At 31.9% G+C, this 12374-nt stretch overlaps 2 protein-coding genes across 4 annotated transcripts; one reads left to right on the top strand and one right to left on the bottom strand.

Annotated features, from left to right (window-relative positions):
- Window positions 1–1776: 1776 nt before the first annotated feature.
- On the bottom strand, window positions 1777–3436 carry ZFP5 (zinc finger protein 5). Its single transcript, NM_100922.3, has one exon — window positions 1777–3312. The coding sequence runs from the start codon at window positions 3267–3269 to the stop codon at window positions 2634–2636; it is 636 nt and encodes a 211-aa protein (NP_172518.1). The 5' UTR covers window positions 3270–3312; the 3' UTR covers window positions 1777–2633.
- A 5206-nt stretch (window positions 3437–8642) lies between these two features.
- Window positions 8643–11015, top strand: ARR4 (response regulator 4). Of its 3 annotated transcripts, NM_001331909.1 has the most exons (6): window positions 9046–9169; window positions 9252–9421; window positions 9510–9586; window positions 9674–9751; window positions 9834–9904; window positions 10004–10676. In NM_001331909.1, the coding sequence occupies exons 2-6, from the start codon at window positions 9286–9288 to the stop codon at window positions 10377–10379; spliced, it is 738 nt and encodes a 245-aa protein (NP_001321924.1). In that variant the 5' UTR covers window positions 9046–9169; window positions 9252–9285; the 3' UTR covers window positions 10380–10676. The 3 variants fall into 3 exon arrangements, with proteins under 3 accessions (NP_172517.1, NP_001321924.1, NP_001321923.1); NM_100921.3 differs by having other exon boundaries at window positions 8643–9421; window positions 10004–11015; NM_001331908.1 differs by having other exon boundaries at window positions 9046–9421; window positions 9674–9904.
- Window positions 11016–12374: the final 1359 nt, after the last annotated feature.

Raw genomic sequence — 12374 nt, 5'->3', positions numbered from 1 at the left:
AATGATATTAAACAACAACAAGAAAACAAGATCAACGGTGAAATATGTTTCATATCCTAAAACGTCATAAGTTACTGGAAGTGATAAAAGAATGGGTTCCTGCACACGACGTGAATCGAATATTTACTATTGTGCAAATAATGATGCACGCAAATAGCCAACTATGCATTAAATTAAGAAAAACGAAGATTTTTACTTGTCTCTTAGTACACGTTTTATAATCACAGTTTCTGGAAGAAGGGTCTCTGATCGGTGTTCTACCAAATTAATTGTCTAGATCAACTGATTCATTTAAAATCAATTTAAATTTCAAAAACTTACATCTAACGCCAATGTTTTAATTATTAGATCAAGAATCATTCAAACTATTAAAGTAACCGATAATCCTTGTCCTTTTTTTTTACGTAGAACATGTTATTGTCATTTTATAAGATACTAATATAACTTAGTCTTTACCTGATATAATAATGTATGTATTGCGTTATGTATAGTTTTATTGACGGTCAAATATAACGTTTCACAATGACCAATCAATAGTTTTTGATAAATAAACTTGCTTTTAAGAAAGCAATAATGTCAATAATAAAAGTTATAATGGAGGCATATATATGATATTTACTAAATTATAATCCATAATTGAAAGAAGAATGGGTGGTACAGATGGCGAAGTCTTGTTCAACAAATGCTTTAATCAATTTAGATCAACAAGCTAACCTTACCTGGCTTGGATCTATCTTTGTCTCCCACAACATTATATAACATTATCTCTTCTTTAAACAAAAATAAATCATTTCAAAACTGATAATTAGTGGTTTATTGTTTTAAGTAGTAAGCAGTCTATCCTCCATTATGATTACATTTCACATGCCATGATAAAATGTTGCATGCATGTATGATAATAACTAAACACATTTAGGTGGCCACTTAGATTTATTTTATTTTTAGTTAGGGAAAATTATCGGTTTTCGAAGCCATATTGACAAGTGTTAAATATGGCATACTAGAACACAATGCGTGACAGAGTCCTCCATTCTGTGATTATAGCCTTCACTTCTTCCGTCAAAAACCTAGAATTTTCAGAATAGTAAAGGAAAAAAGAGATATGTAGGTTGATTTCATATTTTTATATGTCGTAAATGTACAAATTTATCTGTCATTACGTAAATTCCAACTCGGTCATACGCTCGTGTATGATTTACTCATACGTAATGCAAGGAACGATGTTTCAAACTTAACAAAAACATATTTACCAAAATTAGGAAACATACGAATTGGACAATAAAGGAATAATACCTTTTAAAAACATTTTTTTTTTTAATTAAATGGGATAAGCATCCAATACACACATAAGCAAATGGAGTTCCGTTGGTGTCGGAAGTGACATGTGTAGACAAAAATTAAAGGGACCTCCAACACTGGATGATGGATCTTAAGCTTATCATTCCAATCACGCAAATTAATTTAATATACAAACCTGCCGACTCCATTTATTATATGTATTTTTAAAGCTGTACAGTTACGAATTGATGCACATATTTGTTTGGAGATTTAATGGGAAATGTCGAATCAATCTTACACCAAATCTATTTGAAAGAATAAGATCTAAAGTCAAGCTAGTTATATCCACCACTAAATTCACTTATTCTGTTCGTTTAAGGAGTATTCAGAATTTACAAACTCTTCTCATTGTCTCCGAAGAATCACAAGTACTCGTCTTGAGATTGGTAAGAGACATCAGTTTAAAATCTTATTTTTAAAATGTATATTCTTATATTAATAGCCATGACATAAAATCGTCTTTACAGTGTATACAAAAAAAATACAACATTCATAAAATCGTTGGATTGTACCTACAATAAGTATATAGGTTATTAAAAAAAAACATCAAGTTTATATCATTCAAATTCACATATGTTTTTTAGTCTCACGTTAGATCATATTATAACTTTTGAGATGAAATTTCTAACAAATTTTTTGAAATTTGACTATAAATCAAATTGAGGCGTGTACGAATTGCACGTGTAAGAACATATGTACACAACTTGTAACGAATACTCACCTTGTAATATAAATACATGCATATGTACCAATAGGAAGAACGTACCCATGGCCATATACACTAATTAAGCAACAAGAAAGTGATTATGTTCAAAATGTTGCCTCCATCAATTACGCAAATGCACCAACACGGCACACAGTATTAAAAAAAAAAAAAAAAAAACACAGCACACAATGATACAAAGAGATTTATGGATTAACCTTGTCAACTAGTATATGTACGGTCAGCAAACTAAGGAACAAGAAAATGATTTGCTTCCATAGTACGATTTATTGTTATTCCATAATTTATAAATGCTCGATCCTCTACCTGACTTTATTTTGTATCGGATGACGATGATGATCGAGAATTTTCTAGTAAAGCCATCTAATAAAGTTTTTTTTCTTTTTTTGAATAATTCCACAACATCACTTGGAATTATTTTTTTCTTCGAAAACATACATAAACCTAAATAAATTACAAAACTCAAATTGCATCAAGAATACTATATGTCTCGTTTTTTCCCCTTCATGATCCCAATGAAATACGCCACTATAGTACATATAATCTTAATCATATATCTCTCTTTAATTTGTTATGCCGCATCTCCGGCAAAACCTAGATGAAGATCCAGCGAGTTAATACTTCTCATCTGATCAGAACGAGAACTCAGATCTCTCTGGAACTGAATCATGTTCGGTCGAACACCGTACAGCTTACCCATCTCACCGCTTTGTTCATTAAGATCTTGGCACGTGTCATTATTACCGAAGTTAATCTGCGACGACCTCGACGACCAATCTTCGTTGTACACACCCATCTGATCATTATTCACGTGCATGGAGGAGAATGCACAATACGACGGCGTTTTGTATTGTCTCTGAAATGACGTCGTTATGGGTTGTTGGTGGTTGGTGAGATAATAGCCGATGCTGGCTCGCCGAGCTTGAAGCTGAAGCCTCTTCTTCTTCAACCTCTCCTTCTTGTGAGCGTTTTGGTGACCTCCTAAGGCTTGAGAATTTGCAAACTCTTTACCGCAGTATTGGCACTCGTGTCTTTTCATCACTGTTAACGACGTCGTGTTTGTGGACGAGCTCACGCTTTCCGCCGTCGTGATTTCCGGCGTACGACTGCCGCTGATGAGTTCGAAGCCGAATAGCTTTATCGTCTTGTCGGAGGACGAACCTGAAGAACTTTCGCCAGTACGAGACATTGTCGGATTTATAGACATATATGTGTGAACGTATGTGTTTATCGATGGGTTTAATTTGCTTAAGGAGATGTGTAAATGATCTTCTTTATATAGCAAGAGAGAGACGGGGGATATTTAGTTTAATAGTTTGTAACTAATGATGCATTGCATCTGTAATAGTATAATATATTGTATGTCTAAAGAAATTTTATATTGTATGAAGGGTTTTTTATATTAGTCATGAACAGCATCAAGTTATAGTATTTTAGGGTTTATAATAAAATTAGTTGTTTGAATCTAAGGTGTGACGAGAAATGATCTTGGAAAATAAACCTTGATAGGTACAATAAATATTACACTAACATGTAATAGGTTTTATAGAGATATATGTGGATACCACGCGCATATGCATATATGGGAAAGAAAAAGGGCAAAATGATAAAACGGGTTAGAGAAATCTTTTAAATACTATATATAAAGACTTAACTTGTCAACTTGTTTTATCTTTTATCTTATGTATTATACTATTATATCTACATTTACTTAAAATTGATCAAATTTAATTTATTTTAAATATTGTGGAAAAATACTTTCTGTTTAGTGCGTGAATAAAATAGTTAGATTAAGTTGAGATATGATGAATAAATAAATATATTTGAAAAGGCATGCAGCGATCACACCACTTGTGACAATTAATACAAAAGTTATATTCTAAGCTTAAAGAGAACATTAAGATGTTAATATCATATTATTGATCTAATATCAAAAGTCAAAGAAAGATATGAAGAAATAAGGCTAACCAACTTAGGCCAAAAAATATAATCAACATGGAAGGTTAAGTATAATATTTTGATCCCATAATGATATTAAATTTCACTATGTATTTGAATAACGCATATATCCATCATAAATTTAAGCGAGCAGATGACATTTTGTATCAAAACGTTCACTCAAGAGCATATTGCAACAAGAACGAAATCAAACGAATCGTCGTCCCTTGTTCTCTAACAAAGTTAATAGTCTACTGGATATTCTTTTTATTGATGTGTTTTTATGTAATTATCATTGTAGATTTTTGAAATTTCCCATCAATTAAAGTTGCTCGCAGAGAGAATTGATGATGGAGCATGAATTGAAGCTTTCTTGTAATTTATCTCAATGTCTTCCACCTAAACCAAATCTTATTTGTCTAATTACTGTGAAAAAGAAAGAAAAAGCCTATCTTGACCATGTTTAATGAATGTTAATTACTTATTACATTAAACAGGGAGAATAGTTAGTTGCCAAATGAAGGAATACAAGAAGTGGGCAATGATGCAAGCATCTATACTATTTAACAAATAAAAATTATATTCATAAGTCTAATCTTCAAAACAAGATCTTGGGCAAATCTTCATAAAGCATGAGAAGACAATATTTTATACAGAAAGAAAACTGATATTAAAGAAAGGTATAGATTATTCTATTTTCAGGTGAATCAAGTCATGGGATAATCTTATTTTAATACAAATAAGTCTAATGAAATGGCATTTGGTTTGGACAGTTGTTCCAATTAAGGACCCCACTGCTCTGTAACTTAAAAGATAGATCAAGACAATTAAGTGAAATAACAATAATTAATCCTTATTAGGTGTTATAATTATATTCACTCGTACAACCTAAGATCTCTGATTGGTAGACTTTCTTGCCACCAATAGGTGTCTCATGCAATCAAAGCCTCTTTCCTCTCGCTCAGGTCCTTTATTTAAAATTTTGAAGTAAGAAATTGTAATATTATATCAATCGAGGGAAAGAAGAATTCCAAATAAGTATGCTGTCAACGATAATCTTTTATTTATCCAATAGCATGTGGAATAATTTTAGCTAATTATGATTTTCTGAAAGTTTCTTTATGGTGGCTACTAGGTGGGTGGGTGGGTTGGTTTCTATAATATTTGATATACTGAACTTATATATATATATATACACCAATTATATATATCAACCTCACCTTCTATATTAATTGTTACATATATATTTGTATATATTATATTGCCATCGAAGTATCAAACAACTTTACACTAATTCAAAAACCATTCTGAAACGTTAGTTAGTAGTATACGGTGTCCGTAAAACTTATGCAACTTGACCATGTTTAAGTTTTAACTATAGTCTTGACCAAAAAGGGTTAGCTGTCGTATTTGTCTCTTTTAAAGGAAAGTTATATCATATGATCATGGGCTGTGCCAGGTACCGAAGTACGTATCACATATAATAATACATGCATTGAGACATAGAAAGAATACTAATTAACCAATTCTATTTTTCTCATAACAGAGACATTGTATACAACATATTTAGTTATTTACGTATATATAGATTTCTTCTTGTAAAAAGATTTATTGAGAGTTCCAAACACGGGTATACATGTGCAAGTGAAAAACAAAAACTTGCACATGCATGTAGATTGTATTAGAGATGAATTGAGAAATTTAAGTAGGACTAGATTTTATTATTTTATTTTATGTAAAACAGGTTGAATTTACTAACCATTTTAATTATGTTGAAGATAATTAAGTGTATCCAAAGAGGGACCCCACCTTCCCTATTAATAAAACCTTTGCTTCTCTTCTAGACGACTCCAAGAGCACTCTGATAGTTTATATGTAAAAAGAAAAGAAGCCCACCAAGAATGCCAAGACCAGGGATTAAAAAAAAAGTCCACTAAACTTAAATAAATGGTTGTTACTTAAAAACTATTCCAAAGGTTGTTGTTACTTAAACTATTCCAGCGAGCATGCATAATAAGCTAACAACTATAGAGTATATATAACTTGTAATATCCATTATAAAAAAAAGACACATGTAATATCGACGAGAAAAGATCAAAAGATTACGACGCAGATAAAGTAGGATAGAATCCTAGTTTATGTACGTAAACTATTGTTCTTGAACGATGCAGATCTCCAAAGTCAGCCAAAATATCTATGACTTTGATAATTCTATATTTAGACAAATTGCAGAGATTTTTTCTATAAAAAAATAGGCTTGAATCGCAGAGAATAGTGTGGACTAAAAAGCCTGGTTTCTTTAGGTATATGAAATTACATTTCGTTTGGTTAAATTATATTCATTTTTGTTTAGTCTATATTTTCAAAAGTGACAATTACGATATCCATTTTGATTGAAAAGTGTTCAGGGCTTTGGTTGGGTTTAACTGTCCGACCCTAGTGAATATTAATATGGATCAAACACAGACACAATTGGGCCTTCACTAAAATCTTCAGTTTCGGGCATAAAATATAGAAAGCTTCACTACTCCGATTGCCAACCCCCTTTTAGAGCTAGCGCATGCATGTTCATATATTGTTGAGATATATCTGTTAGTTGATTGTTATGTCAAAAATCTTAACTTATGAAATTTTATGTGCTCCTTGTTCTTGACGTTTTTGAAACATTTCTTGCATGAGTGTGTGTGATAATAAGCATAACACATCGAAATAGAAGTATAAACTTCGCAAATAATAATTAACGACTAAGAATAAAAAAAAACTTTGCAATATGGTGTTAGAGCCCACAATTTTCTTAAATTAAGACAAACGAGTAACTTCGTTTTCATCGAGATCAACATGGCCTCATATTGATGGTGAAATTTTTGATACATAAAGCTAGAGAGCACAATTTGGAAGAGAATAATTACTAGCTCACAAAAAAGTCTAAGAATCAATAGGATAGGAGATATAACTCAGACAACATAAGAGTGATACCAAGGAAGGAGAAAGACCAATCTATGTTATCCAACAAATGCTTTGTAGATTAGATATGAGCTTATGTTGACATTAATCTGGATTTTCGGATTTGAGATTCAACTATATTTCCATGTACGTATAGACTAAAATTGAGTTTCTATATGATCCATTGATCCTGTAACAAAATCTAGACGTCAAAATGAAAATATTCAAGTGTACATGATTTTGAGTATTGTATAATTAGGTCAACTAATCAATTACTTTTATTTCTACAAATATATTATACTATGTAGAAAATATTTACAATAATGATTAGAATATAAAGATGCTCCAAACCTCAATCGAGTACCAACATAAAATTAATTAAAGGGAAAATGTCAATGTCTTTAATTTTGTAATTGATGTCCAAAGTTCCTAGAAAAAAGATAGATTACGATTTTATGTGCGACACGTTGATGACTACTTTTATGGATTTTTTTGTTCAACCCTCGATTTTGAGTTGACATCATGAAGATTTGATCCATCATTCGTTGGCCCATATCGTTTGAAAAATCAATTCTCAAATCAATCTTAAATTTCGCGTAATTATTTTATAAAAATGGGCAATATATCCATTGTAAGATTTGTCTATTTCACGCGTCATTTTTCTTTCTACTTTGTTAGATGTTTTTGGTTAATGTAGAAAAACGATTAAATTAGAGACACTATCAATTAGAAGAAACAAAAGTCTTTTGATAAAACTCTACTTTGATCATCCACGACTGTGATCGATAACTTCTAAGCAACCTTGAAACCTGATCTTTTGAGCTTTAACTTTAAGTAGGAAAATGTCATAGTATTGGATTTGGTCGTCTTTAGTTTACATTCAATCTGGAATAAATTTGTTTCTCTAGAAAAAATAAAGAGCCAAAGAATCATTATATATATTTATTGTTCTCATGTTTATATACCTATTTTTTCTTAATAGTAGCTCTTTATTATCAAGAGATTTTTAAAAACACCTATATTGTCATAACATTTTCATAAAATTTTTAAAAATAAAATAGAAAATCAAAACATTTACCCTTTCAACAAAAAGAAATAATAATGATATTTTATATAAAAAAATATAATAAATGGGTGGGAAAGAGAAAGCAAAAGCGATCTCCAAGATTTGATACGGTGTGGTGTCTAAAAGAGTGAAACAGCAAATTATGTTTGGAAGATTAAAGAAAAAAAAGAAGAAGAGAGGTAAAGTCCAATTCCCCCTTTCATTAATACAAATTGTTCCCAACAAAATATTTATGGGTCCCTCTTTTAGATTTCCCTGGGTCCCGCGGATCCAAATTTTAATGTGGACGTCAAATCCTTTTTTTTTATTATTATTTGTCCACTTTCCTCTTCTTCTTTTTTTTTTTTTTGCCATTTGAAAACGATATAAATAAAAGTGTTTGGATAACATAAAATTTCTAGAGTCATATGGATGGATATACTACTAGTTAGGCGTATACTAATTTTCTCGTCAACCCACAAAACCCGATCTTAATATTATTCTATGAATTGCATTTGAACCATAAATTTTAAATTAGAAACTGACCAATCACATGGAACAATATAAAATTGTCTTAGTGGTTAGTACTTAATACAAATAAGACCAATCCGAAGAACCGAGCCGGTTAAGTTTAAACACGCTACTATGAATTGTAATGGTGTATGACCAAAATTAGCTTCTTTAATCTTCTGGTTTATTATTCTTAACAGTGAGTGATTCCATTTTCAGTTTTTTTTTTCCAATCACACTAATGAGTAATGACGAGATTTTGACTAAGAAGTTGTATATATCTCACGATGGTATATTTTTATTTTTTGGATTCCTTTGTACGGATTTCTTCTCCTCTATTATTTATTCGATTTTAGGAATATTATTTTCTCTATGATATTCGCATAGGCCCTCCACCGGATTTTCCATAAAATCTCTATTTATTAATACTATTGTTTTCAAAGATAAAAGTTCAATTTTTTCAACCCTAAAAGCACGGCACATAAAAATATATAATTTTCACATTAATAGGAACCAAAGATTTTGTTGGATTTTCCTCGCTGGAGATTTTTCAAAATAAAAATTGAAAAAACCAAAAAGACACACTCATAAAAGATTTATTTTAGAGAACAAAAAAATCAGAAATATAAAAAACTGTCTTAAGGAAGAGAAAGGAACAAAAGAAAACAGATGTGAGCTCTTCTTCTTCGTCTTCTTCTCTCTATTTTATTCTCATCCTCTCCTCACAGTTACTATAAGCTCGTCTATGGCCAGAGACGGTGGTGTTTCTTGTTTACGAAGGTCGGAGATGATGAGCGTCGGTGGTATCGGAGGAATTGAATCTGCGCCGTTGGATTTAGATGAAGTTCATGTCTTAGCCGTTGATGACAGTCTCGTTGATCGTATTGTCATCGAGAGATTGCTTCGTATTACTTCCTGCAAAGGTTCGTATTTTTTCAAAAAAAAAAACATCTTTCACTTTTTTTTATTCCTCGCCGGAATATTTACATCTCCGGTGGTATCGTTTGTCAGTTACGGCGGTAGATAGTGGATGGCGTGCTCTGGAATTTCTAGGGTTAGATAATGAGAAAGCTTCTGCTGAATTCGATGTAAGTTATTGAAATCTGATACAGCTTTTTGTTTTTTTTGAAGATTACGATTCGTGAGTTTGATTTAGTTTAAATGGATATTTTCAGAGATTGAAAGTTGATTTGATCATCACTGATTACTGTATGCCTGGAATGACTGGTTATGAGCTTCTCAAGAAGATTAAGGTCTGCATTTTCCCGCCATTTTCCTGTTTCAGATTACGGTTGTTTTAGTAACAATGTTGAATTTTCCGGTCATCTGAAACAGGAATCGTCCAATTTCAGAGAAGTTCCGGTTGTAATCATGTCGTCGGAGAATGTATTGACCAGAATCGACAGGTGTGATTCTTGTTGATTTCTTCACAGATTTTGGAGTTTTTAGAAACTGTTGATTGATTTGATAAAATTTTGTAAAAAAAAAAAATGATTTTTGAACAGATGCCTTGAGGAAGGTGCTCAAGATTTCTTATTGAAACCGGTGAAACTCGCCGACGTGAAACGTCTGAGAAGTCATTTAACTAAAGACGTTAAACTTTCCAACGGAAACAAACGGAAGCTTCCGGAAGATTCTAGTTCCGTTAACTCTTCGCTTCCTCCACCGTCACCTCCGTTGACTATCTCGCCTGAATCGTCGCCGCCGTTGACTGTTTCGACTGAATCGTCGGATTCGTCTCCGCCGTTATCTCCGGTGGAGATCTTTTCCACCTCGCCACTTTCATCTCCGATAGACGATGAAGATGATGACGTGTTGACGTCGTCGTCGGAGGAATCGCCGATTCGACGGCAGAAGATGAGGAGTCCCGGATTAGATTAGTGGAACTATTCTGGGATGCCGTGTAATATTATCTATCTCCGTTAACTTCGTTTTTACCTCTGACGGTGTTTTTAATTGCACGTTGACTTGACGCCGTCAAATTTTATAGATGTCCCTTTAATCTCTCGCGCCTCCACGTGGGCCTTTTTTCCTTTTCCTTAAAGCTTTTCGAATATCTTTTAATTATTTTAATTTCTGCACAAAGTTACGTTTTTAACTTTTTTAGTCTTTAAACAAAGGGAAAATTGCAATCGAACCTTCGACATTCACCATTTATTATGATAACGAGACTTGAATATGCGTTTTTTTCTTATGTATTGGGTCCTAAATAAGTCAATATCATAGACATATGGGGTTTTATAATCAGAAAGTTAGCTAGATCTGACAATTCAAGAATCAGAGAGCTAAGGTTTTTTTTTCCAGATACAAATCAACTAGTAACATTTGAATCCACTATAGTCATTAAACAGTTCCATAAATATATATCAGTTTTATGACCCAAAATACTCCTATTAATGACTATAAGCCGATGCTCTAATTTTTTTGGCTAAATTATAAATATTTCATAGATAATGAAAACAATTTAGGTTACAAACATAAAATTTGAAACTTATACATATGAATTTATAGTAAAAAAGAATAAAAATATAAATGCATAAAAGGCGGTTAATTAAAACCAAATTTTGGGTCCATTTTTCAACCTTGCAATGAAGCTAAGGGAATAGATGAAACGATGACGTTCAATTCTATCCTTCCCAAAAGAGATGCACAAGCCGATGCTCTAATGCAACTTTGAATATACATATTTAACCCAAGAAAAAAATGCTTATAATATACGACGAAGTAGTGGATGCATCATTATGCATGTGTAGATGTGTAGAGAGTAAGCAAGAAAATAAAAAGAAGAAAGAAGGAAGAGGAAGAAAGAATAAATGCAAAGCTGGAAATGGGCAACTCTTGTTCCCTTCCTTTGGGGCATATTTCTCCATAAATAGTCTCTATAGATCCCTTGTCTCTGGCACCCATTTTGGTGTTTCTTTTTTTATGGTCATGTGTTTTTACCATTTGGATCCAAGTAAGATCTTCACATTAGAAACCACGACCAATATAATTAAGCTTGGGATAGCTTTAACTTTTGTATATATGTTGCTTAACGTGTGTGTTTCGGATCTATGTTTGATTGGTACTAGAGGTTGTTATAGGCGGTTGGTCGTAAACTTATTTATCATCGAGAAGACCGCTGCAACAATCTAAGGACATGACCCAATTGCTATTCGCATTCATTTTCTGATGAACAAATCAGATGTTCTTTCGATTATCTAATAAAACATATTATATCTCACTTTATTTTAGCTTGTAATCCAAATTTAGACGTCAGGTGTTCTTTTTCTCTAAATCAACCTAATTCAACCTAAATCAACCATTGAACGAAATTCTATATTCACACACGAATTTTACTCGTATTATTTATAAAAAAAATAATAAAAGATACAATATAAAGAGTTGGATTAGTATAATAATCTAATGACAGAGCCAACCACATTGGAAAGACGAAATCAATTTTAAAATTTGTAGATGCAATGTATATAACCAACAAAATCATTAATTATTGTCGACAACAAAATCATCCCCAAACGATACTCCTCACGTTTGGCGTATTTAAAATTTTGCAATAAATTAACAAAAATTGTCCTTGGTTTGCGTTTTGTCCCTTCATGTGGGGGAATAAATCTCTCTACCACATCTTTTTCTTTTGTCATCTTTGGGGTACTGTAGTGTCCGATCGCTGTTGCATGTGTGTTTCCACGTTTTTTGCTTTACTCTTAACATGTAGATTACTTTTGTCTACGGCTAGTTTGCTGTTTAATTTATTCTTCTTTCTTTTTAGATAGTAATTTGAAAAATTTGAATCTTATGTCCATTATCTTCTTCGTATTTAGAGGAAACATCAAGTAAAATTAGTTTTTCTTTTTTCTTTTTCTTGTTGTCGATATG

Source organism: Arabidopsis thaliana (genome assembly GCF_000001735.4).
Source record: "Arabidopsis thaliana chromosome 1 sequence".
NCBI classification, from domain to species: Eukaryota; Viridiplantae; Streptophyta; class Magnoliopsida; order Brassicales; family Brassicaceae; genus Arabidopsis; species Arabidopsis thaliana.
This window is presented reverse-complemented; position numbering and strand designations above follow the sequence as displayed.